The sequence below is a fragment of the Myotis yumanensis genome, unplaced genomic scaffold (genome assembly GCF_028538775.1).
Source record: "Myotis yumanensis isolate MYYU_CA2020_CCGP unplaced genomic scaffold, mMyoYum1.0.hap1 SCAF_8, whole genome shotgun sequence".
In the NCBI taxonomy this organism is placed as follows: domain Eukaryota; kingdom Metazoa; phylum Chordata; class Mammalia; order Chiroptera; family Vespertilionidae; genus Myotis; species Myotis yumanensis.
Window position 1 is genome coordinate 55,177,040 of NW_027223759.1, and position 26,883 is coordinate 55,203,922.

The 26,883-nt window shown below is 36.5% G+C and overlaps 1 protein-coding gene across 21 annotated transcripts in view; it reads left to right on the forward strand.

The window, feature by feature from the left end:
- BAZ2B (bromodomain adjacent to zinc finger domain 2B) overlaps positions 1-26,883 on the forward strand; it is a 252,927-nt gene that overhangs the window by 153,099 nt on the left and 72,945 nt on the right. For 12 of the 21 annotated variants that reach the window (XM_070422897.1, XM_070422903.1, XM_070422899.1 and 9 more), the window contains 7 exons: positions 11,901-12,104; positions 12,585-12,980; positions 17,258-17,864; positions 19,461-19,754; positions 21,057-21,117; positions 21,912-22,020; positions 22,286-22,387. In XM_070422897.1, coding sequence (XP_070278998.1) covers positions 11,901-12,104; positions 12,585-12,980; positions 17,258-17,864; positions 19,461-19,754; positions 21,057-21,117; positions 21,912-22,020; positions 22,286-22,387 — 1,773 coding nt within the window. The remainder of the gene's footprint in view (positions 1-11,900; positions 12,105-12,584; positions 12,981-17,257; positions 17,865-19,460; positions 19,755-21,056; positions 21,118-21,911; positions 22,021-22,285; positions 22,388-26,883) is intronic. The other 9 variants (XM_070422902.1, XM_070422904.1, XM_070422912.1 and 6 more) reach the window with 3 other exon arrangements.

Below are 26,883 nucleotides of genomic sequence, written 5' to 3' on the forward strand. Positions count from 1 at the left end.
ACAGATCCATACCGACTAGGCTGCTTTCTGTTGTTTTGACAGTTGGCGCAATGTTATATCATGTTAGAAGGGGGTCCCAGAGAAACACTGGAATGGAAGGGTTTTCTGTTACTGGTTCCAGTGTTTTCTTCTTGTTCTTATGCTATGGCTGCTGGTTGTATGTAGGATACTTAGCAGTGAACATCATATAGTGAGTTTCACTGGCATTCCAGCATACAGCTCATTTCAGTAGACCCCCCATTGTAAGCCTGTGGTTTCATTTTCTGCAGTTCCATTTACTTTTAGTCACCCGCCATCTGAAAATATTAAATGGAAAATCATAGAAATAGACCATTCATAAGTTTTAATGGTCTGTTCTGAGTAGTATGATGAAATCTCGCACCGTCTCACTTCATCCTACCTGGGATGTGAATTACGCCTTTGCCCTGTGTATCCAGGCTGTATACGCTACCTACCTGTTAGTCACTGGGTGTCCATCTCGGTTATCAAATTGACCGCTATGGTATTGCAGTGCCTGTGCTCAAGTAATCTTTATGTTACTTAATAATGGTCCCAAAGTGCAAGACTAGTGATACTGACAATTTGGGTATCCCAAAGAGAAGCTGTAAATTGCTTTCTTTAAGTGAAAAGGTGAACGGTCTTGACATTAGAAATAAATTTTAAAAAAGTATCCTGAGGTTGCTAAGATATACAGTAAAATGAATTTTTTATTAGTGAAATTGTGAAGCAGGAAAAAGAAATTTGCCTAGTTTTGCTCTTATACTTTAACTGTAAAAGTTACGGCCATAGCATGTGATAAGTGCTTAGTTAAGATAGAAAAGACATTAAATTACTCGGTGGAAGACCTAAACAGAAAATGTGGTCCAATTGACAGCAATGTGTTGTACCAGATATTGAACCTATACAGAGACTTCAGCAAGGGATCCCCTGAAATGAGTGACACCAAGCCATATAGTGCAAGTAAGGGATGGTTACACAGATTCAAGAATAGGTTTGGACTGAAAAATATAAAATGATTGGAGAGAGAGAGAGAGCGAGCGCGTGTGTGCACATTTGCATATTATAATTGTTCTACTTTATTATTAGTTACTAGAGACCTAGTGCACAAATTCATGTGAGGGTGGGTCCTCGGGGTGGCCTATGGAGATCGGGCCCCAGCTCATGCCCCCAGCCTCACACCCCCACAGCCTTGCCTGGCACCCCTCCTTGGCCTGGCACCGCCCCCTCACCTACTCCACCATCCTGCCTGCAGAGTGATATATCAGGGCCGAGCCCCAACCCCCCCCCCCCCCCCCCCCAGTCCAGCTTCCTCAGTGCCTGAGAATGCCACTGGGTGGCTTTCCAACTCTTTTACTGGTGCCCCAGCTAGCGAGTTCCCAGCAATTTTTTGTGGCATTCACTTTCACCTGTGATACCTCAGTGAGCTCCTCTGCCATCCAATGGGCAACAGCCACATCTTCTCCAATAGAGTTTGAAGCTAAGTCTTAGGTAATGAGGGCTTGGAGGAGAGAGGCCCTCTTCCAAGTTTATCTTAGAGTACTCTACCATAGCTCTACAGGAAGTGGCAATTTCATTCATTTTCTATCCCAGTATTCTTTTTTTTTTACTTATTTATTGATTTTAGATAGGGAGAGAAACATTGATTTGTTGTTCCATTTGTTTATGCATTGATTAGTTGCTTCTTGTATCTGCCCTTACCAGAGATCGAACCCCAACCTGAGCATATCAGGACAATGCTCTAACCAACTGAGCTACCCAGCCAGGGTCTATTCTAGTATTCTTTTTCCCCTCTTAGTAGCTAATCTTCTGTTACTAATTCTTTATGATAAAATTTTCCTGTTCAAGTTGCTAATGTGGGTCTGCCCCCTGACTAGACCTCATTTGTTATATAAAAGCATATGAGGCCCTAACAGGTTTGGCTCAGTGGATAGAGCATCGGCCTGCGGACTCAAGGGTCCCATTTTCAATTCTGGTCAAGGGCATGTACCTTGGTTGCCGGCACATACCCAGTAGGGAGTGTGCAGGAGGCAGCTGATCAATGTTTCTGTATGTCTATCCCTCTCCCTTCCTCTCTGTAAAAAATCAATAAAATATATTTTTTTAAAAAGCTTATGAGGATTGTAGTGGGTGTGCAGATCAAATGTGGTGAATCCACTCCAATATTTTTGTCACTCTAAATAAGCCTTTAGATTTCCTCTTCCACATGATGCCGGGGAAGCTGTGACATTTCAACTTTATTAAATGAAGGTCACCACTAAGTCTTGGTTTCTTTCCTTCAACCAAGTAAGCTGAGATAACTACATGAACTAATACATTATGTCCAGAATTGTCAGTACGTGCACCCTTATCAGTGAATTTGGTCCCATTTGTAATGTCTTCTGGATTGAGAACTCTTGGTTTATTCTGAGTTAAGTCCCAAGCATCAACTGCAAACATTCTGGGAACAGATAATCAATAGAACAGTGTCTCCTCATCTACATTTTATGAAAACCACTTTTAGGGACTGGTTTTCTGGGAAAAGAGCATCCAGAGTTTGTGATCCTGCACAGATCACTTCCTCTGCCATCTCAGCTGAAATATTAAGGGGCTGGGAAGCTTCTGGCACACCATAGCAAGAAGAACAAGATATGGATAGCCACTTACTACAAGTAGCACTCATCTGAACTTTAAATACGAAAAACATGCATCCTAGGCTCTAATTTTTAATCCTAAGGAACTACTTTATCAAATTTTCCTTGCCCTTCAAGACAGTACAAGCTCTTAGATATTTCAGTTCCCTTTTCAACAGAAGATAAATGCTTTCCAGAAGACATTTGAGGGTCTCCGGGGAGGTCGTCTGCTAAAGTCAAGAAGCTTCATGGTACCCAATCACAAAAACTCAATAGGACTGTACTTGGGTTCCAAGACAAACATTCTGTTGCCCCTGAAACAAAAGTGATAAAAGACTCTTGCCTATTTCCTTCCAGGAACACAGGTTTCAAGATCACACTCTCTACCTGTTATTTTTTTTTCCTCTTGTTTCCCTGCATTTATATTTTTATTTAAAAATTTTTTTAAATTACATTTATTGGGGTGATATTGGTTAATATGGTCATCCACGTTTCAGGAGTGAGTTTCTGTCTTACAAGACCTGTATATTGCACTGTGTGCCCACTACACAGAGTCAGATTTTCTCTTGTTAGCATATGTTAGGGCCCCCTTAATCCCTACCTCATCCTCTCTGGCAACCACCACACTGCTGTTTGTGTTCACAAGTTTCACTTTTATATCTCAAATATGAGTGAAGTCATATGGTTCTTAGCTTTTTCTGACTGAATTATTTCACTTAGCATAATATTCTCAAGGTCCATCCATGTTGTTGCAAACTGTAGTATTTCATCCTTTCTTATGACTGAGTAGTATTCCATTGTGTGTATGTACCACATCTTCTTTTCCAGTCTTCTATTGCAGGACATTTTGGTTGTTCCCATTATCTTGACACCATGAATAATTCTGCAATGAACATATGGGTGCATATAACTTTGCGAATACATGTTTTCAAGTTTTACTTTTTAATTACGGTTATCGTATAATATTATAGTAGGTTTGGGTGTACACCCCAGTGATTAGAAATTATATAACTTACTAAGTGATTATCCTGATAAATTTCTTATTCATATGACACCATGCATAGTTATTAGAATGTCATTTACTATATTCCCTAAGCTGTACTTTACATCCCCATGACTGTCCTGTAAGAACCAATTTGTACTTCTTAATTCCTTCACTTTTTTAACCCATCCCTTCAAATCCCCTCCCATCAAAATGTTCTCTGTTTCTATGAGTCTGTTCTGTTTGTTTCTTTACTTGGGTTTTAGATTTAATTGTTGATAGGTATGTATTTATTGCCATTTTATAGTTCATATTTTTGATATTAAAAATTATTCTTGAAGAAGACCCTTTAATACAGCGGTTCTCAACCTGTGGGTCGTGACCCCTTTGGGGGTCAAATGACCCTTTCACAGGGGTCGCCTAAGACCATCGGAAAACACATATATAATTACATATTGTTTTTGTGATTAATCACTATGCTTTAATTATGTTCAATTTGTAATAATGAAAATACATCCTGCATATCAGATATTTACATTACAATTCATAACAGTAGCAAAATTACAGTTATGAAGTAACAACGAAAATAATTTTATGATTGGGGGTCACCACAACATGAGGAACTGTATTAAAGGATCACGGCATTAGGAAGGTTGAGAACCACTGATTTAATATTTCATGTAATACTGGTTTGGTGGTGATGAACTCCTTTAGCTTTTTCTTGTCTGGGAAGCTGTTAACTTTGATTCTAAATAATAGTTTTTCTGGGTAGTGTAGTAATCTTGGTTGTAGGTCTTTACTTTTCATTGCTTTTATTATTTCTTTCCATTTCCTTCTGTCCTGCAAATTTTCTGTTGAGAAATCAGCTGACAGTCTTATGGGAGCTCCTTTGTAGGTAACTTTTTTTCTTTTTTTTAAATTTGTTGTTTGTTTTTAACCTTTTGCATTTTAATTATATGTCTTGGTGTGGGCCTTTTGGGGTTCATTGTGTTTGGGACTTGCATGTCTGAGCTTCCTGGACTTGTATGTCTGTTTCCTTCACCAGGTTGAAGAAGTTTTCTGTCACTATTTTTTCAAATAGTTTTTCAATTTCTTGCTCTTTCCATTCTTCTTCTGGCACCCCCAAGATGGAGATGTTGGTATGCTTGAAGTTTCTCAGAAGCTCCTTACACTATCCTCATTGTTTTGTATTCTTTTTTCATTTTGCTGTTACGATTGGGTGTTTTTTTGCTTCTTTATATTCCAAATCACTCTTTTGATTCTTGGCTTCATCTGTCTACTCTACTATTGATTCCCTGTTAATTATTTTTCATTTCAGTTAGTGTATGCTTCATTTCTGACTGTTTCCTTTTTATGGTTTCCATGTCCTTTTTTATGCTGTTGAAGTTTTCTCCCATTTCATCTATTTTCCTGCTAAGTTCTTTGATCATCCTTATAACCAGTGTTATAAGTAGTGCATCTAGTAGATTGCTTGTCTCCATTTTGTTTAGTTCTTTTCTAGAGTTTTATTCTGTTGTTTCATTTGGGACATGTTTCTTTGTCTCCTCATTTTGGCAGCCTCTTTGTGTTTGTGTCTACGTATTAGGTAATTAGTCTCTAGGGGTCTGGTAGAGTGGTCTAAATGAGGCAGGTGTCCTGTAGGATCCAGTGACACAGCCTCTCCATTCATCTGAGCTGGGTACTCCAGGTGCATGTGCATATGTGCATACTCCTCCCCCAGTGTGGCCATTGTACACCTTCCTGTTGTGTACACCTTCCTGTTGTAGTTGAGTCTTGATTGCTGTTGGTACATCAGTGAGAGTGATTTACGCCCAGACTGATCTCCTGCAAAGACTGGCTGCTTCCACCGTGGAGGATCAGCTATGCCTGGGCCCACCCCACAGAGCAGGACTTACTTCAGTGGGGCCCTGGTGTCTGCTGAGTCTGTTGTGGAGGTGGTTGGGTGGTGCTTTGACATGGTCTGAAGCTATCCATTAGTTACCCTTACTCTTGGGCCTCTCAGGAGGTGAAGGCCAAGGTCATCTTCTGCCTGTATTCTGGGGCCACACGGCAAAAGCTACAAAATGATCTGTCAATGGCTGCTATTTGTGCTAGGCTTTGATGCACTCGAGAGAGGCCAGTCTGTGAACCAAGTATGGCTGTCACTAGTGCTGGGCTTGGAGCCACTTAGCAAGTGGTACAGGGCATGCTAAGGCCAGACGCTGCTTATTTGAGAGATTTTAGGAAAGTCTGAAGCATGAGCCAAGACAGGCCATTCCTGTGGAAAAGACACTGGAAAAATGTGGGTGGGACCAAAAGTTGGGTTGGGCATGGTCTGAGGGTATTGCAAGGTGGGGCGAAGAGGGACAGCCAGTTTAATGGAAACTCAAATATGGTGTCTGCCTGTAAGTCTGTGTTGTGTGTGTGTGTGGGGGGGGTCTCATCAAAGGGAAAATGGCCTCTGCCAGCACTTCTGTCTGGCAGAAAGCTGCCCTCCAGCTCTCTCCCTGATGCCAGATAATTCAGTTCCTCCCCGAATGTCCCTGGTGCCTTTAAAGCTGCTGCCTCAGTGCTGGAACTTAGAGGGAGTGAAGCCTGAGTAAGTTTGTGTGCAGGACCTTTAAGTTGAACTGCCTAGGGCTCCAGCAGCCCTCCATCTCACTTAGCCACACTTCCTGCTGATTTTTACACCAGAAGTTCTGGGGACTTCTCTTCCTGGCATTGGAACCCTGGGGTGGAGGGCCTGGTGTGGGGCTGGGACCCCTTGCTCCTCAGTGGGGACCTCTGCAGCCTAGATACCCCTCCTGAGGGTATCACCAGGGTGGCCACACATGGGTGTGGGACCAGCCTGTTCCCTCCTAGCAGTTTGATATTGCTTCTTCTTTAAATCCCTAATTGTAGGACTTTTTGTTTGGCTAGATTTCAGGAGATTCTCAATGACTGTCATTCTCTAGTTCAGTTGTAATTTTGATGTGGTTGTAGGAGAATTCGAGTACCACTTTTACCTACACCACCTTCTTGATCAGAACTTCTGTACCTGTTGCTCTTCAAGTGTTCTTTACTCTCCTCCTTTATCATTTCTTTCAAGGGCATTCCCAATAGAGTGAGCTCCCAGGGTCTATCTGTGCTGCTGCCAGCTTCTTTGAATGCCAGATAGTGACTGAAACACCATCCATTCCTTATTCTTATAGCATTTTGAAACAAATCCCACACATCATGCCCTGAATATATTTTTATATATATTTCTACAAGTTGAAAGTCCATATTTTTAAAACTTACACTATCCTACCTCTTAGAAATAGTGCTAAAATCTAGTAAAATCTAAAATCTTCAGTATCTTAACAATGTACAAGGCATTGAACAAGACTTTGGAGGCATGGATATGAAACAGATCCTTTCCTTAGTTCTAATAAGGACTCTACATTGACATCCCTAAACAAAATCAGTGTTGTTAAAGTAAAAAGTGTTTCCAGTAACTAAAAACTTACAGAGGCACCTCTCTAATGATAAAAAGGGATCGATTCTGAGATAGCATAGTGGTGTTCATAGACATCTACATAGAAATAACACTAGAAAGACATGGGTTATCAAATGGGGGAAACTAGAACTTAAGATTTCAGAAGAAAGGCACCTTTGGATCATACATGGTCTGGCATGAATTGTAGTAGTAGGTTGTTGAAGTAAAATGGACATGAAGGGCATTGTCGCTAAAGAAGAAGATCCTATAGTTTTTACCCAGTAATTTTCAATTTTAAGAAGCTTTAAAAAAATTTCTTCCCTAGCCCTCTGCTTATGTAGTTTGAAAAGATATTCTACAGTTAGTTTTGATCATCTTTCCTGGGTTATACGTTTACATCATCATGTACTGCTCACTTAATATCCTTACATCCAATTCCCTCATGTAGTCTGCATGTTTATTTAGAATAAAGATAGTTTAAATTAAACAAATTAAGTCACAAACTAAAATATACACACAGCCTGTTGGCAAAAAACTAATAATAATAATTCAAGTTTGAATAAGTTCCACTCCTGCTGCCATACACAGCAGCCAGAACCTAAATGGTTTGATGACTTTAAAATGTCGTATGTTATCACTCCCTCTAATAGTTTCTTATCCCACTTAGAATTAATCCTTGTCATGGCCTACAAGACCCTGTGAGGTAAGATCCCTGCCAGTCTATCCTGCCATATCTCCTATGTCCCTGGTCCCCTGTGTGTGCCATAGCTAGTCTAGTTGGCTTCCCCATTCTGTGAACATATTAAACTTGTTTTCTTTGCTGCTTCCCATATTGAAGCATTCTTCCCTTGTTCTCCATTTAGGTCTCAGCTCAGAAAGGTTCTATCTGTATCTAAATCTTTACCCCACCCGACCCCCAAAACGCACTATCTATCCAGTTACCCTGTTTTTTAGTCATGGTATTTATCTCTAAAACCCCTTATTTATATTGTTTGTTGATTCTCTGCCACCAGATCCCACTAGGGCAGAGTTGCTGTCTCTTTGTCACACCCCTCTATCCCCAGAGACTAAAGCATTCCCAGTACATAAGAGCCTTGAATATGTGCTAATTTTTTATTGGAACAAATAAGTATATAGTGAAACGAAAGTTCAAGGAGAGGGTTCTGAAATCCTTTTCCAGATTGAATGGGGGGTGGGTTGCTGGGGGGGTTAATAAGCTCTTCTTTGATCATTTTTTGATGAACCTAAGAGGACTCATTTTTTAAATGTTTAAATGGCATAACAGACATACTACCTAATTATGTGTGAATGAAAAAGAACTAACTACACACACACACTAATAGCAATTAAGGAGATGAAATTGGTGATATTGACACTCATTTTTCTAATATCTGGACTTGCAGCTCATATCTCCTTTGTTGTTGTTTTTTAAGTAGGGTCTAAATTGGTTACCTTATTAAAAAAAAAAAAGCATAGACTCTTTGCACATGGTCAGAGTATGCTATGCAAAACCACCTGCATCAGAATCAGATTATGGGCATGTTAATGCAAATCCCTGTGTGCTGTTTGGAATTGGGACCTAGGAATCTGTGGGTTGCAGCAAGCTTTGCCAGTGAACATCGCACCATAAAGATTTAGGGTCTGCATCTCTAGACTTCACTCTTGAGAAGTGTAGGCCCCATTTCTCATGCCATCCTATCTAATAATAGGCAAACATGGTAATTAACCGTACCTCTGACATGCTTCCCATTGGCTAATCAGGGTGATATGCAAATTAACTGCCAACCAAGATGGCAGCCGGCAGCCAGGCAGCTGAAGCAAACAGGAGGCTTGCTTGCTCCAGTGAAGGAGGAAGCCAAGGTTCCCCGTCTGCCGCTGCTGGGCTCTGAGCTTGCAGTATAAGAAACAATGTTGCAAATATAGAAGCTAAACAATCCTCATGCTTTCAGTCAGCCGGCTGAGCTGGAGTTGCAACAGAGTTTCAATTATAGAACGCAAACAAACCAGAAACCTGCTTTCAGCAGCCGAGGTCTCAGAGCTGGAGCCGAGGTCTCACAGCTAAAGCTGGCTCTCAGTTCCAGTAACAGCCATAGAAGGTAAATAAATCCCAGAATAAAAAAAAAAGAAAAAAAGGAGAGGTTGGGAGCTTCAGTCACCCGCCAGCCTGAAAACGGCCCTCAGCCCCTCACCCAGACTGGCCAGACACCTCAGTGGGGACCCCCACACTGAAGGGGGTGTGACCAGCTGCAAACAGCCATCATCCCCTCATCCAGGCTGGCCAGGCACCCAAGCGGGACCCCCACCCTGATCCGGGACACCCTTCAGGGCAAACCAGCTGGCCCCCACCCATGCACCAGGCCTCTATCCTATATAGTAAAAGGGTAATATGCCTCCCAGCACCAGGATCAGCGGAGCCCAGAGGCCTCCCAGCACCGGGATCAGTGGAGCCGCGAGGCCTCCTGGCCTCTGGAGCAGCATGACGGGGTAGCGCCCAAACCCCCTGATCACCCTATAGCTCTGTGTGTGACAGGGGGCGGGGCCACAACCTCCCTATCTGCCCTGCTCTGTGCCTGATAGGGGGGAGCTCCCCAAGCCCCTGATTGGCCCTGCTCTGTGTGTGACAGGGTGCAGCGCCCCAACCCCGCCATGGGCCCTGCCATGAGTGTGACGGGGGGAGCTCCCCAACCCCCGATCGGCCCTGCTCTGTGTGTGACGGGGTGGCACTGCAACCTCCCCACCGACCCTGCCTTGAGTGTGACAGTGGGTGGTGCCCCAACCCCCCCAATCGGCCCTACCCTGAGCGTGACTGAGGGTGGCATTGCAACCTCCCGATCTGTGCATGACAGGGGGCGGCGCCCCAACTTCCCAATCGGCCCTGCTCTGAGCCTGACCAGGGGCTGCACCTAAGGATTGGGCCTGCCCTCTGCCACCCGGGAGCGGGCCTAAGCCAGCAGGTCATTATCTCCCGAGGGGTCCCAGAATGTGAGAGGGCACAAGTGGGGCTGAGGGACACCCCCCCCTCCCGCCAGTGCACAAATTTTTGTGCACCGGGCCTCTAGTCTATAATAATAAAAGCACAATATGCTAATTCGACCGGACAGCCAAACGACCTTCCTGATGACCTTCCGCATGAATCCAGGGCTGTGAGGGAAGCCTGGGTCCCGGGTGCCTGCCAGGGGCTGGAGGGAAGCCCGGGTCCTGGGTGCCAGAGGGAAGCCAGTGCTGGCAGCCGGGGGAAGGAAGGCCTACTCTTGCACAAATTTCGTGCATTGGGCCTCTAGTCTTTAAATAAAAAAACCACACAGATGACTTGGGCATGGAATAGGAGTTTATTTCTTCCTGCTAGATCACTATAGCTCCCTCATTTCTTTCCTTTCGTATCTAGCCCTTACTGAAACCAAAAGTGATAACTTCAATTTAGATTCCTTATGATTTTCATAGTCTTACTATAGGTGCTTAGAAACACACAACAGAGTTTGTTTGCAAGGAAGTGTTTCTCCAACAAATGGCAGGCTTAATATTCCTATATTACTATTGTTTCCCTTTCGTCTCTACTTTGGTTCCTCATCACTTTCTGCCTTACTGTGAGAGAAGATAGTTCAGGGAATGGTGGTAACTGTTAGTTGACTTATTGAAGGTGTGTCTCTGGGGGAAGCATTGCAGTTGCTAGTTTGGAGCAGTTACAGTACCATTGAAAGCGAAATAAAACAGCAGGAGTGAACCTCCTCACTTCTATGTATTTTACTCGATTTGAATCAAATTTCAAAGGCACGAAGGAAAAGTATAGATTTGCAATCTGTAACTATTGCTTAAACTTGACTTCTTGGTAAAGAGATATATGATTATCTTTCCTTCACCAGGCCCAGTAGTCATGAAAGGCCCTATTTCTATTAAGACCATAGCTTTCTTATTTGTAAGGCCATAGCTTTTGTAATTGGTTGATTACCTTTTCTATATTTTGTTCTTTATCAGCAAACACTATTGAAATATTCCTAAGTAACTTTGGATTGTACTCAATCTTATTGCTCTATCATTTCAGTATTTCTCCTTTCAGTCTTCCTGTTGACAGAATTTTAACTTTTCCAAAGTTATATAGTTATTTAGTTATAATTTATGTCATGATTTTTCCTCTTTTTATTCACTACTATTGTCTATTCTTTAAACCCCAAACTTTCCTTTTCTATGACTTAATGTTCCTTTCTTCCAACTTTAGATTTCCTTTTTCCTATAGAATCATAAGTGTTCCAGAAATTAATCTTTCTTTATCATATTTTTCTTTTTTGTGTGAAATATGAAAAACTAAAATTTGACCTTAATTAAAGCAGCTTGTAAGTCCTTTGCTACTTGTCTTATCTTCTCTATAGTACTTATTACTGTATGGAATTATTTGCTTTTATATTAATCATCTGTCTAACACCACCACCATTACCACTAGAATTTAAATTTTAAATTTTAATTTAAGTTTATCAAAGGCAGCTACTCTTATCTTAAGCATCATTGTAGCCCAACACCTAGAAAGGTGTATTTGGCATATTATATGTAAATATTTGGCTACTAACTCACTATCTGCGTAAAGAAAGAAGACTAAAGCTAATTATAGAACTTCCATGTATATAACCCTTATAATTGGAATTATTATTTTGTAAATTATTCTTGTATTTTATAATATACTATATTGAGATTTCCCATACCCTGTACATGTCAGAGCTTATATATTTTATTGGAGAATTCCTGTCACATAAGTTAATTTGATTAGTTTGTTGAATAATTACCCTTACAACATGTGAGTTTTCCTTATTTCCTAAAGTGACATTTTGAGATTGAAAATATCATTTGAAACTTTAATTTTTCTAAAAATCTTGTTTTTATCCAGAAACCAAGGAAGAAAGCTATGGAAAGTTCTAGCAACAGTGATAGTGATTCAGGCACATCATCAGACACCTCAAGTGAAGGCATTAGTAGTAGTGATTCAGATGATCTAGAGGAAGATGAAGAAGAAGAAGATCAAAGTATTGAAGAAACTGAAGATGATGATTCTGATTCAGAGAGTGAAGCACAACATAAAAATAACAACCAGGTATAAATAGTTCCCTTGGCCTTATCTACACAGTATTTATATTTAGGGATTAACTTATTTATCCTGACTCATTGCCTTTAGTTCTTACTTTTATAAAAAATTGATTTTAGCAAGAGAGAAAGGAGGGACAGAGAGGAGAGAGAGAAACATACACAGAGAGAAACATTGATTTATTGTTTCACTTATGCATTCATTGGTTGATTTCTTATACGTGCCCCGACTGGGGATTGAACCTGCAACCTTGGTGTATCGGGATGATGCTCTAACCAACTGAGATACCAGCCAGGGCAAATTCTTAGTTTTGCAAAAGACAGAATAGGAGATGGAGAAATATTTTAAAGAGATATTAACTGTATTTCTCCTGCGCTGTAGATATCTATCACAGGTCACTAGGAACACTTTTTAAAGTTCCTTTTTTCCCTGCTTGGTGTTCTTTCTTTTAATAGATGTTAAGCTCTGCCTTTTAACTTTAATTTACAGGTGCTATTACATGGTATTTCAGACCCAAAAGCGGATGGACAGAAAGCAACCGAAAAAGCCCAGGAAAAAAGAATACACCAGCCATTACCTCTTGTGTCTGAATCCCAGACCCACTCATCATTCCAATCCCAGCAGAAGCAGCCTCAGGTTTTGTCACAGCAGCTTCCATTTATTTTCCAAAGCTCTCAGGCAAAGGAGGAATCTGTGACCAAACACACAAGTGTAATACAGTCTACGGGATTGGTGTCCAATGTGAAACCTCTATCTTTGGTAAATCAAGCCAAAAAGGAAACTTATATGAAACTCATAGTTCCTTCTCCTGATGTACTTAAAGCAGGGAATAAAAATACCTCTGAAGAATCTAGTCTTTTGACCAGTGAATTGCGATCTAAACGGGTGAGTTAAAAATTACTTATAGAATGATTTTATTATTAGGAAAAAAGCATTTATATAATCTTATAATATGCAGGTTTTAAATTAAATTCTTCTCTTATTTTTATACTTTTTCTAGTCACCAGGAATCAAATATGCACATCAGCAAACTAAATTTCTCTGATTTTATATTTGTATATATATCTGCTTAATATATTTTTGGCAACACAATCAAGTCATTTCCCCCTGGGTTAATGATATAACATTAAGGAGAGAAATATGCTTGAATAAGATATACTTCATGATCACTTTTGTTAAAAAAAATAATGTCCTTCTAATATCAATATATTTTTAAAGAAATGAATTCTTGAGTCATTTACCTTTATAATTCTATAATTTAGCAATTTTAAGTGTTAAAATTCTTTATAAAGACTCATTTTCCTTTGCCATTCTTAGTGAATTATATCAAATACAAAATTTTTTGAGTAATTCTTTTTACCCAAACACCAGAACCACTCATCAGAGAAATTTTTTCAACTTGTTTTTCTTCCTTTGAATTTATTTACTATGTAGTCTACATACATATGTTCAGTAAAATTCTAGTAATTAAATGGTCAATACTTTACATTTTAGAATGAGCTCAGAGTGGAGGAAAAATATTATTTTGTTTAAACACTGGTTTGATTATAAAAATTATCATTACACATCCTAAATATTAGCTAGCACTCACAGAGCATGTACTGTTTGCCAGCCATTGTTTTCAGTGCTGAACTTGCCCTTATTCATTGAATACTAATATCTATTAGTGCTACTGATGTTGTTATGACCAGTAAAAGATGATCAAATTGAGACACATAGAACTTTATCTTTCCCAAGATCACACTGCTAGTTAGTGATGGCGTTAGAATTCAAACCTAGGAGTATGGCACTAGAGTTATTTTCTTAACCACTATGATATTCTGCCTTTCTTTAAAAAGTCACAATGTTCTAGTCCATTGACTCTTGTTTTACATCAAGAACAGGGTCAAACATAAATGACTTGAACAAATCAGGCTTTTTTGAGAATGTAAACAAGTAATTCTCAGGTGTACATTAGAATCGCCTAGGAAGCTTTAAAAAGGAAATACCACCCAGAACAATTAAATCAGGTTCTCTTGTCTTGAGATTAAGGTATTACATGTCCAAAATATTTCCCAGGTAATTCAAATTGCCAGATTTGAGAACCATTGATTAAAGGGAATGACAATGGTATCATAATACTATGCACGTGATAATTTGTAATGCACCATTCAATCATAACAACGTATTACTATTGTCATCACGTTATTGACTTTCCATGAGTGAATTAAACAAATTAAAAATTACATTTTGGAGGCTATTTTAATTCTCATTAATGTATATTCCATTTAAGATAAATGAATTTACCAAATAACATCAAGAAGTATTTGCATTATGAAAGGTTTCTTAATTTTTTTCAAAGATTTTCTTATTTAAAGAACTTTATATGATTGCCTGTTAGAAAATCACTTATTACGTATTTGCTTAATAGATGTAGCCAAGCTAGGCTTTCGACACATATGATCTCATGTAATCCTTACAAAACCATGTGAGATAAAGATATTAAGGCTCAGAGAGATTAAGCCACTTTTCAACATCACATAACAATTTAAGAGCAGAAATGTTTTAAACAAAGACCATTCTGATTTCAAAGCACATGATTAAGATGAAATAATTTATTGTTTTTGAAATAATGGTGGTTAATGGGAAATATTTTATGTGAATGGATATTCACATTAGACTTAATTCTAAATGACTTTATCTACTTGTTCTTGGTACCTAGTATTTAGGGCATTTTATGAATACTTCCCTTATACCAACTCTTTTTCTTTACATGCAATCTAATATAAATAATTTTATTTTATGTCCTATGATAGTCAATTGTTTCACTGTAGACATTTAATTAAAATCAATATACATTAATTGGATATATAGACCAGGAATCAATTTTCTTGATCAGTTTTGCCTAGAGGGTTTTTCTGTAGTCTTCAGAGACTCTGAGTCCTGGGAGTAAGAGCTTGGAGATAGATGAGAGCTTCTTCATACCCATCTCTTCCTATACTCCTGTCATCCAAGTGGATATCTTAAGCAGAAAGACATTTGCTACTATATAAGTTTCAATTTTCTCCCCTACTTTTTATGTTCCACCCTCAAATAAAAAATGAGAGCATGTTTTCTGTAAAAGAGTAACTGATATTATTCTTGGATATAAAAATGGATATCTTTGGTTATTTTTTAAAACCTTCAGAGTCAATATGTGGGAAGAGATTCTTCAGAACAGGAGAGGATCAATTTCAGAAAATTAAAATACAAAATATAAAACTAAAGGGAAAGTTTTTGTTTTTATGACTGTTTTGATCCTATATATTTAGAGGGAAAATTTACTACCTGTAAAAAAGCACAAAATGATTATGTGACATAATTGTGCTCTAGGAAATGAAAATACAAGTTTTTCTGCTGAAAATTTAAATCAGTAAATGTAAATATGAAGTTTAAATACATTATACATATACAATATACTGTGGTATGCATAGTTGTCCTATATAATAAAAGTCTAATATGCAAATTGTCCCCTTGACCTGGAGTTTGACCAGGAGTTCAATCAAGGGGTGGGTTCAGCTGGCCAACCGTGGAAAGGAGGCCCCAGCCGCCACCAGTGGCAGGCAGCTGGGGGAAGGGAAGCCCTGGCTGGCAGCCGGCATCTGCTAGGGACCCTGCCTGTGAACGATTTCATGCACTGGGCCTCTAGTATCATATAAGTATTAACTAAAATTAAGTATGTTAAAGTATATTAATATTAAAATTTTGCTATAAAATTATTTTCAAAAGGCAAATGCAATTATTTGCTGTAATTTTCCATATTTTATTCACTAATTAAATATTGACTAATTATGGGGCAATGCCTTGGGTGCAGATACTATGTGATAGTCTTTGTTTACAAAGAATTAATAATTTAATTTTCTAAATTAATACAGTGAAGATGCTAATAAGCTAAAGAAGTTTATGTAGGAATTGTGTGCTGCTAATTAGTACTGGTGCTTTAAAATATTTCATAAGTCATTTTGTATGGCATTCCATCTGCATTTATCCCTGTAAAATGCCCACCACAAATCTTTGCTGTCTTGATTTTTAAGAGGCCAGGTCCAATGCTGAGAGCACTGCTGATTTTAATTTCAAGGCAACCATTTTCATTACAGAATTTTATCTTCTGTATCTATAACTTAAAATTCTTTAATCATCCTACTTCAGTTTATATTTGCATATCATTTTAATAAATAAAATCCATGATTTTACTCTGTTCAAGACAATTCTGTTAGCCAAATAATTTTTTGTTCCTCTTTTACAGATGTAAATTTTAAGGCTTAGTGGTTTACAAATTAACTTTTCCTAAGGATAATTTTTCTGAACTTTTATTACACTCTTTCCAATGCTAATATGCTGAAGGCACCCTAAAATTGGCCCCACAGAATGTTGAGCCAGCATTTCCATCAGCTTCATATCACATTGACTGTAGGTGGTACAGGACAGAATATAAGGAGGTCAAGGTGCTCAAAGGATAGAGGCATACGTGCTCTGGCTGGGACAAGCATGGAAAGCTGCTTGGTTGAATTTTGAAGAATGAACAGCATTTCATCAGCTTAAAATTTATAAAAGGAGGATGCTTCATGCAGAGAAAATAGTTAGAGCAAAATGTGGAGGTAGTGAAAGTATAACATGCACAGGGCGTGACAGGTTAGACTAGAAAGGTATGCACTTTATATGAAAAGTATTTACTTTCTAAAGTTGGCAATGGTGGAGGAGGCACTAAAGCTTTTGATTGAGGAACTAATATATAATATTAAGATTTAATTGACATTTGTGTAAAGCATATATTGAGTTGGGTGGGAAGAAATGGTATGGCTTAAGTTAGAGCAATATTTTAATGAAAGAATCCAAAGACATAGTAATATGACTGAGTTGGAGAAAAGTGAAGGACAATTTTAGAGTTTCAAGCTTGGATTATTGAAAAAATGGGAGCAATAGTAAAGAGAGGGGGACAGTCAGTAAGCATATGTAAGAGGGTAAGACTAATTGAATTTTAAAATATTATGTCTAGCCAAGGTTCAGCAACCAGCAGTCTTCACAGCCACTACTTCTACAGCACTTGTAATCATGATTTAAATTTGGGTATAAGCAGTTGTCAGATACTGCAGGCAGTCGTCGTTCTTATTGTTGATTTCTTCTTTTAACTTATGTTTCAACAGGAACAATATAAACAGACATTTCCAGCACAGTTAAAGAAACAGGAGTCCTCCAAGAGCCTGAAGAAGGTTATTGCAGCTTTGTCAAATCCTAAAGGAACCTCTAGTTCACCAGCACATCCAAAACAAACACTAGAAAACAACCACCCTAATCCATTCTTGACAAATGCACTTTTAGGTAATCACCAACCAAATGGAGTTATTCAAAGTGTCATTCAAGAAGCTCCTCTAGCACTTACTACCAAAACTAAAATGCAGAGTAAGATTAATGAGAATATTGCTACTGCCAGTAGTACCCCTTTTTCCTCACCTGTAAATTTGAGTACAAGTGGAAGACGGACCCCTGGCAATCAAACAGCTGCAATGCCATCTGCCTCTCCCATACTCCATAGTCAAGGGAAGGAAAAAGCAGTTAGCAATAATGCAAACCCAGTAAAAACACAACATCACTCTCATCCTGCAAAATCTTTAGTGGAACAGTTTAGAGGAACAGATTCAGACATTCCCAGTAGTAAAGATTCTGAAGATTCAAATGAAGATGAAGAGGAAGATGATGAGGAAGAAGATGAGGAAGATGAGGAAGATGATGAATCTGATGACAGCCAATCAGGTTATTTTCCATTTTAAAAATTTAAAGTATTTCAGTAAATGCTATGTGAACCAAAACATTTCAAAAGAGATTCTTAAGTCACAAGATTATGATTATATCATTCACTATGTTTCACACAGCTATGCATATTTCTGTAGAGAGCTGGTAAAATATAGTTGTAACTAAATTTGGAAATCCAAAGTAAAATTCTCAGCGTTGTTATTCATTTAGCATTAAACAAATAATACTTTAAAGCAATTATAAGTGACGCACGAAAATAATGAAGTTGCTTAATTTTCACTTAATTCCGCGCAATTTATCCCTTTTTGCATATCCTCTGCTACTTGTTAAAATGTGTCACAGTCATTCAGAAAGTAGCAAAAACCTAAATCCCTATGCATGTCTGTTAGCAATCAGAGTGCAATTTGATAACATTTAGTATTCTTTCTGACTTTATTTTTATTCACTTTCTGGTTTTGTTTTTTTCTTTGTTAGCTTCTTTTTATTTTTCTATCCTTAACTTTCCTTCCTGTTCCACAGAAGATTGAAAATATAAGATAGCTTAAAATTTAAATTTAAAGATGAAATATATATTATCAAAGTTTTGAATTTGTTACTGGTCAGTCACAAATCCAGTTGTAAATTTGCTAGTCACCAATATGAATAGGGAAATATAGTCAGTTATACAAGGTAAAGTATTTATGAGGTAAAAACAGCTACTTGCTCAGGGCAAGAACATCTTTTCCTGTAATGTTTTTTCTGGTGTTCCCATAAACACAACTTTGCATGGTAGATAATGAATGCCAGTATTAACATCTTTCAAAGACAGCTTCATAATGAACTTTAATGTAGACAAATAATACTACACAAAACACAATTCCAAAAAAGCTGTTGTTCCAGAAGCCATTAAGATACAGTACAAATATCAGTCCTATGTTTATCAAGTTTAATCCAGGAATAGATTTTACATACCTGTAGGAATGGATGCATTTATAGGACGACATTGCTAGAACAAACTGTAATTATTAAATATTAAATTACCCCCCACAGTTGTGTTAGTAATCCCAGTCTTTTGTGAAGCCTGAGAAGCATGATGGAGTCCTAACACCTACATAGAATAACTGCAGCCAAAAAAGCCAGGAATCTCCTTCAGAAAATTGTTTTCTTTCATCTCAAAGTGCAGATGAAAAGGTGATGGTAGTCCCAATCTGCTCTTCCTCATAGTGAACTACGATTCTTAAGCTATTGAGATCTATTAATTTAAATAATCAATTTGATTCCCTCTACACTTTAGTTTCTCCATTAAGTTAAAAGTGATTTAAAGCCACTAAGCAAAACTCATACCGTGAATAGGGTCATATGAGGAGACCTATTTTATGAGTAAAGTTTTGAGAGTAAAATGGATACTTTAATGAAGAATATTGAGGATTTATAGCCTGCGAACATTGCACTCATATAGCTTGCCAGGTAGTAATTTTTACATTTAAGCTTCAGGAAGATGCTCATTTGAGTTCTTATTCACAGATGCTGGTTCCTGAACTATTCCATTTAGGTACAAACTGCAAATTGTTGGTGATTATCTAGTTATAATATACAAATGCTTCTTTTACTTCCCAGAATCAGATAGTAATTCAGAATCAGATACAGAAGGATCAGAAGAAGATGATGATGATGATAAAGACCAAGATGAATCAGATAGTGATACTGAAGGAGAGAAAACTTCAATGAAACTGAATAAAACAGCTTCCTCTGTCAAAAGCCCTTCCATCAGTCTCACAGCTCACTCAACACCTCGTAACCTCCACATAGCAAAAGCCCCAGGCTCTGCTCCTGCTGCCTTATGTTCTGAATCCCAGTCACCTGCTTTTCTTGGCACACCTTCTTCCACACTTACTTCAAGTCCACACTCTGGTACCTACACTTTATTTTTATTATTGTAAAGTAGAAGGCAAACCATAGCAAGAATTCTTATTTATACAGTGGTCTGAGGATGATCTCATTGGAATCGAGTGTTCAGCTTAGAGTTAGGTTGGCTAAGAAAGGTCAGCATGTATTTTCAAAGGATATGACCCATTTCCATTTTTATTCTCTGTGCTTACAGTTTTAGAACCTGCTTAATGACAGCTCTTAATTTTGAATACTTTCCTGCTTCTGTGTTTAGTTTATGCTTCTACAACTTAGTATTTGATTGACAGTGGACTTTTTTGTACTTTATAAAAATGAGCTCTCTTGGTTACTTAAGATTCAGTTGCATATCTGCCCAACACATCGCCAGTCATTTGTATTAGTGAGTAGCATTAATATTCCATTAACACACCACATCTGTATTTTTCTATTTGACCTTTTATAAACTTCTAGAGGTCTTCATTAAAAGTTTTTACATTAACATCCCAAAACTATTCTCTATTCTCATTTCAATAGCTAAGAAGATATAGAGGCATATAGTGAAATACTACGTTTTACTTACTTCACTCTTTTCTTAGAAATTTCTAGTTTTGCTTCCATTTGCCACATGCCAATATGATATCCAACTAATTAAAATGTATGTATTTGTATTTGTGAAACTTGGTCGTCATCTATAAATCATTTTACATGTAATCATAATCTGATTTCTTTGTACTTCAATTAAAAGACCTACTAGTGTTTTTTAATGTTTCAGTCATATTCCCACTGAAGAGCTATAATGAAAGGCAAGTAAGATGATATATCAGAAAACTGAAATTAAGGGTAACTGCTGTGTTTAGATAGGACAGAACTATGATGGGGTCATGTATCCCGGTGGGAATATGACTGAAATATGGATTTATATGAACATAGACATTATATTCCTTTTAAATGGGTGAGCCAGGAGTTGGAATTTATCAGCATCTTAAAACTAATTTTCAAAGAAAACAACAGTATATAGTTTCCTGAAACTTGACTACTACTTTAGCCATGTTTAAACAACGAAATCAGAGGAACGCTATATATTTTTACCTTGCCTTGTATTCTCTTTGGAGAGAAAGACTAGTTTTTGTCATGCAGACCAAAGAAACCCTCTACTTTATACAACGTGTTTTGTTGAACTATCTAAAAATAATGTATAAGTTGCAGAACAACACTAATAATCCAAGCCATTAAGATCTTTTATTTAAAGAGGAGCTTCAAAACTATCAAAAAATTGTCATCTGCGTAAACTAGTCTTTTATGTTAACTGGATGAATTTTCTTGAAGGCACTTCCAAAAGAAGAAGAGTAACAGATGAACGCGAACTGCGTATTCCTTTGGAATATGGGTATGGAAAATGAGATTTCCCTTTTTGCTTTTCCCACACATATTTATGCATGTTTGATTTCATATTCTATACTATTAATAAAGTGAATATACTGCAAAGTATTTATTAGAGAAGAGCTAGAATGAAAGGCAAGTAAGATGATATATCAGAAAACTGAAATTAAGGGTAACTGCTATGTTTAGATATGACAGAGCTGTGATGGGAACATGCATCCAGGTGGGAATATGACTGAAAAAGAAGCAAGAGCAAATCATTTGGCAAAGGGAAGGGGTGCAATTAAGAATGTCAGAGATTTTGTGAAGATAGAATTTAAGGGCAGGGAAAGCCATTGTAAGGCTGAGGGACTTGGCCAGAGTTTTCCTAAAATGGTTTAATTGGAACTGAGCAGTTTTACATGGAACTGAACAGCTTCCAGTACATGACTCTCCAAGAGCAGACAGCCAGGTTTACTGTCCTCCTCTCAATTAAAGCTTTTGAGATGTAAAAAGTCAGTACTCATTGACACATGCTATTGAATATGCCTCAAAGTAATTCTAGTTAAGATTTCTAAAAAATTTAATGGAGTTTCATATTTATAACTCGAGTCTTTGATTAATTTCAATTGAATTACATAGCTAAAAATTAAAATAATTTTAATAGTAAATATATCTCAGTTGTATAATCAGGGGGTTTAATATTTGTTTTCTTTTGCATTTTTCACGTTTTCTAAAGAGCATGTATTCTTAAATTATTTTTTAGTTTTTAAAAGTTTTTTAAATTAAGTATGTTATAATTCTCATTTCTGTTATGCATAGCTGGCAGAGGGAGACAAGAATAAGAAACTTTGGAGGGCGCCTTCAAGGAGAAGTAGCATATTATGCTCCATGTGGAAAGAAACTTAGGCAGTACCCTGAAGTAATAAAGGTACATACTTTTCACCAAATAACACACATTTGGTGCCTATTATTCATGCTTATGGAAAAAAAATAGTACACTTCTCTCTCAGATAAGTTCCTTGATGCAAAATGTTCTGTGTTTGGGACTAATGTACTTAACCTAAATTGAACTCCTATAAATCCATAGCCCCTTGGTAGAATATGCAAAACATTAGTGTTCTGAAGATAGCTATACATCAAAGCTGGGTTGTCATTATTAAAACCTGAAGTGGAAAAATATGTGATTTTTTCAGTATCTCAGCAGAAATGGAATAATGGATATCTCAAGGGACAATTTCAGCTTCAGTGCAAAAATAAGAGTGGGTGACTTCTATGAAGCCAGAGATGGACCGCAGGTATCCACTTTTTAAAAAGTATAGTCTTTGAACCAAAAAAGTAGTACCATAACCTTAATGAATTAAATTTCACTACACTCTGTTAGTTCATTGGTATAGCTGTACATACTTCTTTGTGGTAAACACTCAACACTCAAACTACTCAATTTACTGTTTCAGTAGCAAGGAGCTTTGACATAATAGATGTCTTTTTCAAAATTTCTTATATAAACTTTTTCCTGTTTGTTAATTCTGTCAGTAATTTTACAGTTTATACAGGTATAAAAGTATCTGCATGTTCATGTGAAATATAGGAAAGCATTAGTTCCCTGGAAGGTAAACATTTTCTAAAAATTAATTTGAATAGGAAAAACATGTTATAAGTCACATCAAAAGAAGACAAATATGTCTTAGTTTTTGGAAGGATCTTACCATTTGCTTATGACATGCTACATGATCCATTTTCACAAGTTGGGTAATTTGGGGGGGGTAGGGGGTGCAGATTTGCTTAATATTAGGTAAGTAAAACCTCTGCTTATGCAAAAATTGAATTTTTTAATTAATTTAACACAGTTCTGTAGTGACAGCTCCCTTTGAGCTTGAGGGTTAAATATACAACCTCATTAATCAGAATGAAGAACCTACTACAGAGACTTCATTTCCTTTATTTTCTCTTTAATGTTTTGCCTTTTTTCATACTTGGATTCAGCTGCATATGCTTATTTTTCCCTTTAACTTTATCCGTTCCATTGAAACAAATCTTGATTAAGGAGTGAGAAGACCTAGATTCGTGTTAATCTATGAAATGGTTTTGTGATTTCAAACAACAAACAGTGTCCCCCTTTCCTTCTATTTTTTTTTAATCTGCAAAATAGAGACTAATAATTTTACTTCTGCTTCATAGGATTATGTGAGGTTAAAATGATATCATATGCATAAAAATGTTTCAAAAGGTTAAAATGCTCAGCCAACTGAAGTTGATATTTTTTTCCTTTTGGCCCATTATAGTGCACATACAGGATTTTTTTCTATTGTGGATAGGCAGGCTTTTCCTTTCTACCTTACCCTCTAGTTTTCTAGTCATAGAAACAAAAAAGACCATACTCATGCTGCAAGAGGTATATTTTGAGAGTTCAAAGATTAAGGAAATTTTCCAAGATCACACAGCCTCAAACTGGCAGGACATAACTAGAACTCAAGGTTCCTAACAATGTTCTTTCGCGTTCATTTTATAACCTATTTTTCATTGTTCAATACTTTTTAAGGAACAAATTATGTTGAAATTGACTTCTCTCTTTGCTGGTAATTTTAAAATGCCAAAATCTATTTATCTGAGGTTTGTCTTCTTTATGAAAATATATTCTATATTTTTCTGTTTTAAATTTTAAAAAATTTACATTTCAGACTTACTCTGTCACCAGATTCTCAGAATTTTAAAACCACAGTGGTATTTTGCATACTACATATATAATGATTCGTTTTTTAGTCACAAAGCATTTTAGAAGGTAGTAATAACTTTACTTATAAATTCTTTAAATTTGTAATCTTTTGGTTTGTGTTATCAAATCCTTAGTTGTTTATGCCAAAGATAGCTTTATGGTTTTCAGATCAATAGATTTTTGTTCTGAGAACAAAGCTAATTGTTGTTCAATAATACATAATGGATTTTTAGTTTTGTATCAGTGATAATTAGACTTAATCTCTAAAGCCTCATTAGGCAGAGCAGACTGTTCTTTGACATCCATTCACTTTTTATTAAACATAATCAGTATTTTCCAAATGCATATTGTCTTGCTGAGCGATCATTCCAATCAAGAAAATATGATGAATTACTAAATCCAGAATATGTTAAGCTGCCAACATTTCAGTAGACTGCAGAGGGAAAATAATAGCAATTTTGAGAGCACTTATCTCAGCTAAAAATAAAAAATAGTTGGAGCCCTAGCCGGGTAGTTCAGTTATTCAGAGCAACATCCCCATACACCAAGGTTGTGGGGTTGACTCCCATCAGGGTCCATACAAGAATCAACCAGTGAATGCATAATTAAGTGGAACAACAAATCGATGAATCGCTCTCTTTCCTTTCTCTCTCTCTCTTCTCTCTCTCTCTCTCTTCTCTCTCTCTCTCTCTCTCTCTCTCTCTCTCTCTCTCTCTCTCTTCTCTCTCAAGTCAATCAATAAAAAAAATAGTTGGATTCATTTTAGGATACTTTTAGAGAACAACAATAAAGGTAAGTAATTTAAAAAATGTTGATTTAATTAGAGATGCATACAGATGTAGAGCCATAGACATTTCATACCATACACATATGGTATGATTAGTATATATAAGCATATAGTTAGTTAGAAATGTACATAATTATACAATATTCTATGAACATGAACAAAGATTATATATTTTTGTTAGAGTAGCTATGATATGTAATAATTTTGATTGACTTACATTTTGTAGAAGATTTAAAATATAGTTTTGGACAAAGACATTGTTACCATGCAGTGATGATCTGCCTTTATACAAGTTGTATAAATGGCACAATGGCTATATACAGGGTGGAGCAAAAGTAGGTTTACAGTTTTGAGTATCTGAAACACAGTTTATTCTTATATTATTTATTAATTACTGTATTATTTTCCATATGAACAGCTGTAAACCTATTTTTGCCCCACTCTGTATAGATTGAAAAACAAAACTATGCATATTGAAAGACTGGAATAAAATGCCTTAGAAGTTTAATGATGGTTGTAATGGTTGATGGTACAATAGATATTTTTCTTTCATATTTTCCACAATTTGCTTGTATTGCATATATAACATGAAAAACATTTTTTATTTAAAAAATAAATACTCCTATCCCTTATAATCCATTAAAGGCTAATCTTTAAGTTTTCCAAAATCATGGAGATTGTAAACAATGATTTTAAATACTACTGTTACAGTTTTCCAAGCTCCCTATATTTCAGGCAGTGTTTGATAGCAAATGAAATGCTGTATTTGGAAATTCATTAGTATCCTTACTCTCCTAACGAAACATTTGCATTGAAAAATATAATTTGTCTGTAGTATTTTTTTATTTTAAAACATACCAAAAAACCCCACCAATATTTGTCCTATAACTTCTAATTTTGTTTAAGGCATTTAAAAAATTACAACAGTGGTGTTTCAAAACTCTAATTTACAAATGAATTTTAGGAAATGATAATTTCTGCTAGACAGAAGATAATATCTGCAGTAGGGAACCATGGTTATTTTGTATAAGTTAATCACTTTGACACAATATATTTCTGAGCTTAAGAAAGTAATTATACATATATTTATTAACAGCAAAAATGTGTTGAAAATATTGGCTAACTTAGTATATAGTACAGTAATATTAGAGGTAGAGTATGAGAGCTCAAATTTATTGAAATTTAAGTAAAGTTATCATTAACTACATGACAACAATCTAATGATTACCTTTAAAAATTATAAAAAAGAAAAGCCTTTACATTCAAGTAAATAGATAAGATTGACCCAATAAATGGGGGGTGTGGCTTTAATCTAGTCATTGTCAGTTTTATTTATTTCAGTCTACAAATGTGGTAAGGATTTGTAGAATCAGCTACTTGTCACTATCTACTTATCCTTAGACAGCAAACACTTCCTACCAGTTTCTATAGAAACCAAGATTTTAGGAATGATAACTTTCATGGAACAAAATGAACTATAACTATACTGGCTGGCTACCTGCTAACGAAAGGGTGTAAGATAAATAGATTTCTTACAGACTTCATCACATTATAATAAACTTGCTGAATCTAATTTTTATCCTTGTTTTCATTTTATTTTGTTCTTGAGTATCAGAATAATAGAAAGGAAGGTTGAGCTAGACACATTTTGGTATATAATAGGGTTATTTTTAATTACATAAATATGATACTTAGGTAAAAAGTTATTCACATTTTTATTACAAATATATGACGGCTTCAAAATAAATTGTTAATGACAAAGGTTACCTGAAGTATATGATAATCTATGAAAAGCATTTTTTGTGAATTGTAGAGAAAAAAACATTTAAGCATAAATATAACAATTATGTTTATTTTTTTCAACCGGGAAGTTCACAAGCATTGAGTTGTGAATATCTTCTGTGTTCAGGCTAAAATGCAAAGAAAAGGAAATATGCAAAGAAGAAAGGAGTTAAAAGTGACTGAGAAAATGTTGCTTTTTCTATTCAAGAATTTTTTTAAAAAAGGTATTTCTTTTTAATGGCATAAGGCCATGAGAATAGAAAAATGTCTATAAGTCTTACTGAAAGAGCCCCTTTTCTGTGTCACTTCATCAGTAAATATTTGTGGCAAATACTTAATGTGCCAGGCATATTTTTTTTCCAAATAAATTTTCCCTAAAGGCATTTTCCATAAAGAAAATTGTAAACACATTTCACTACAGAAATGAACTTGAAAGCCTGGCTTTGAGGGAAAATTAGTCTTCATACAGAAACTGAAGAGTACAAAAGCAAGAGAAATTATGATCACTG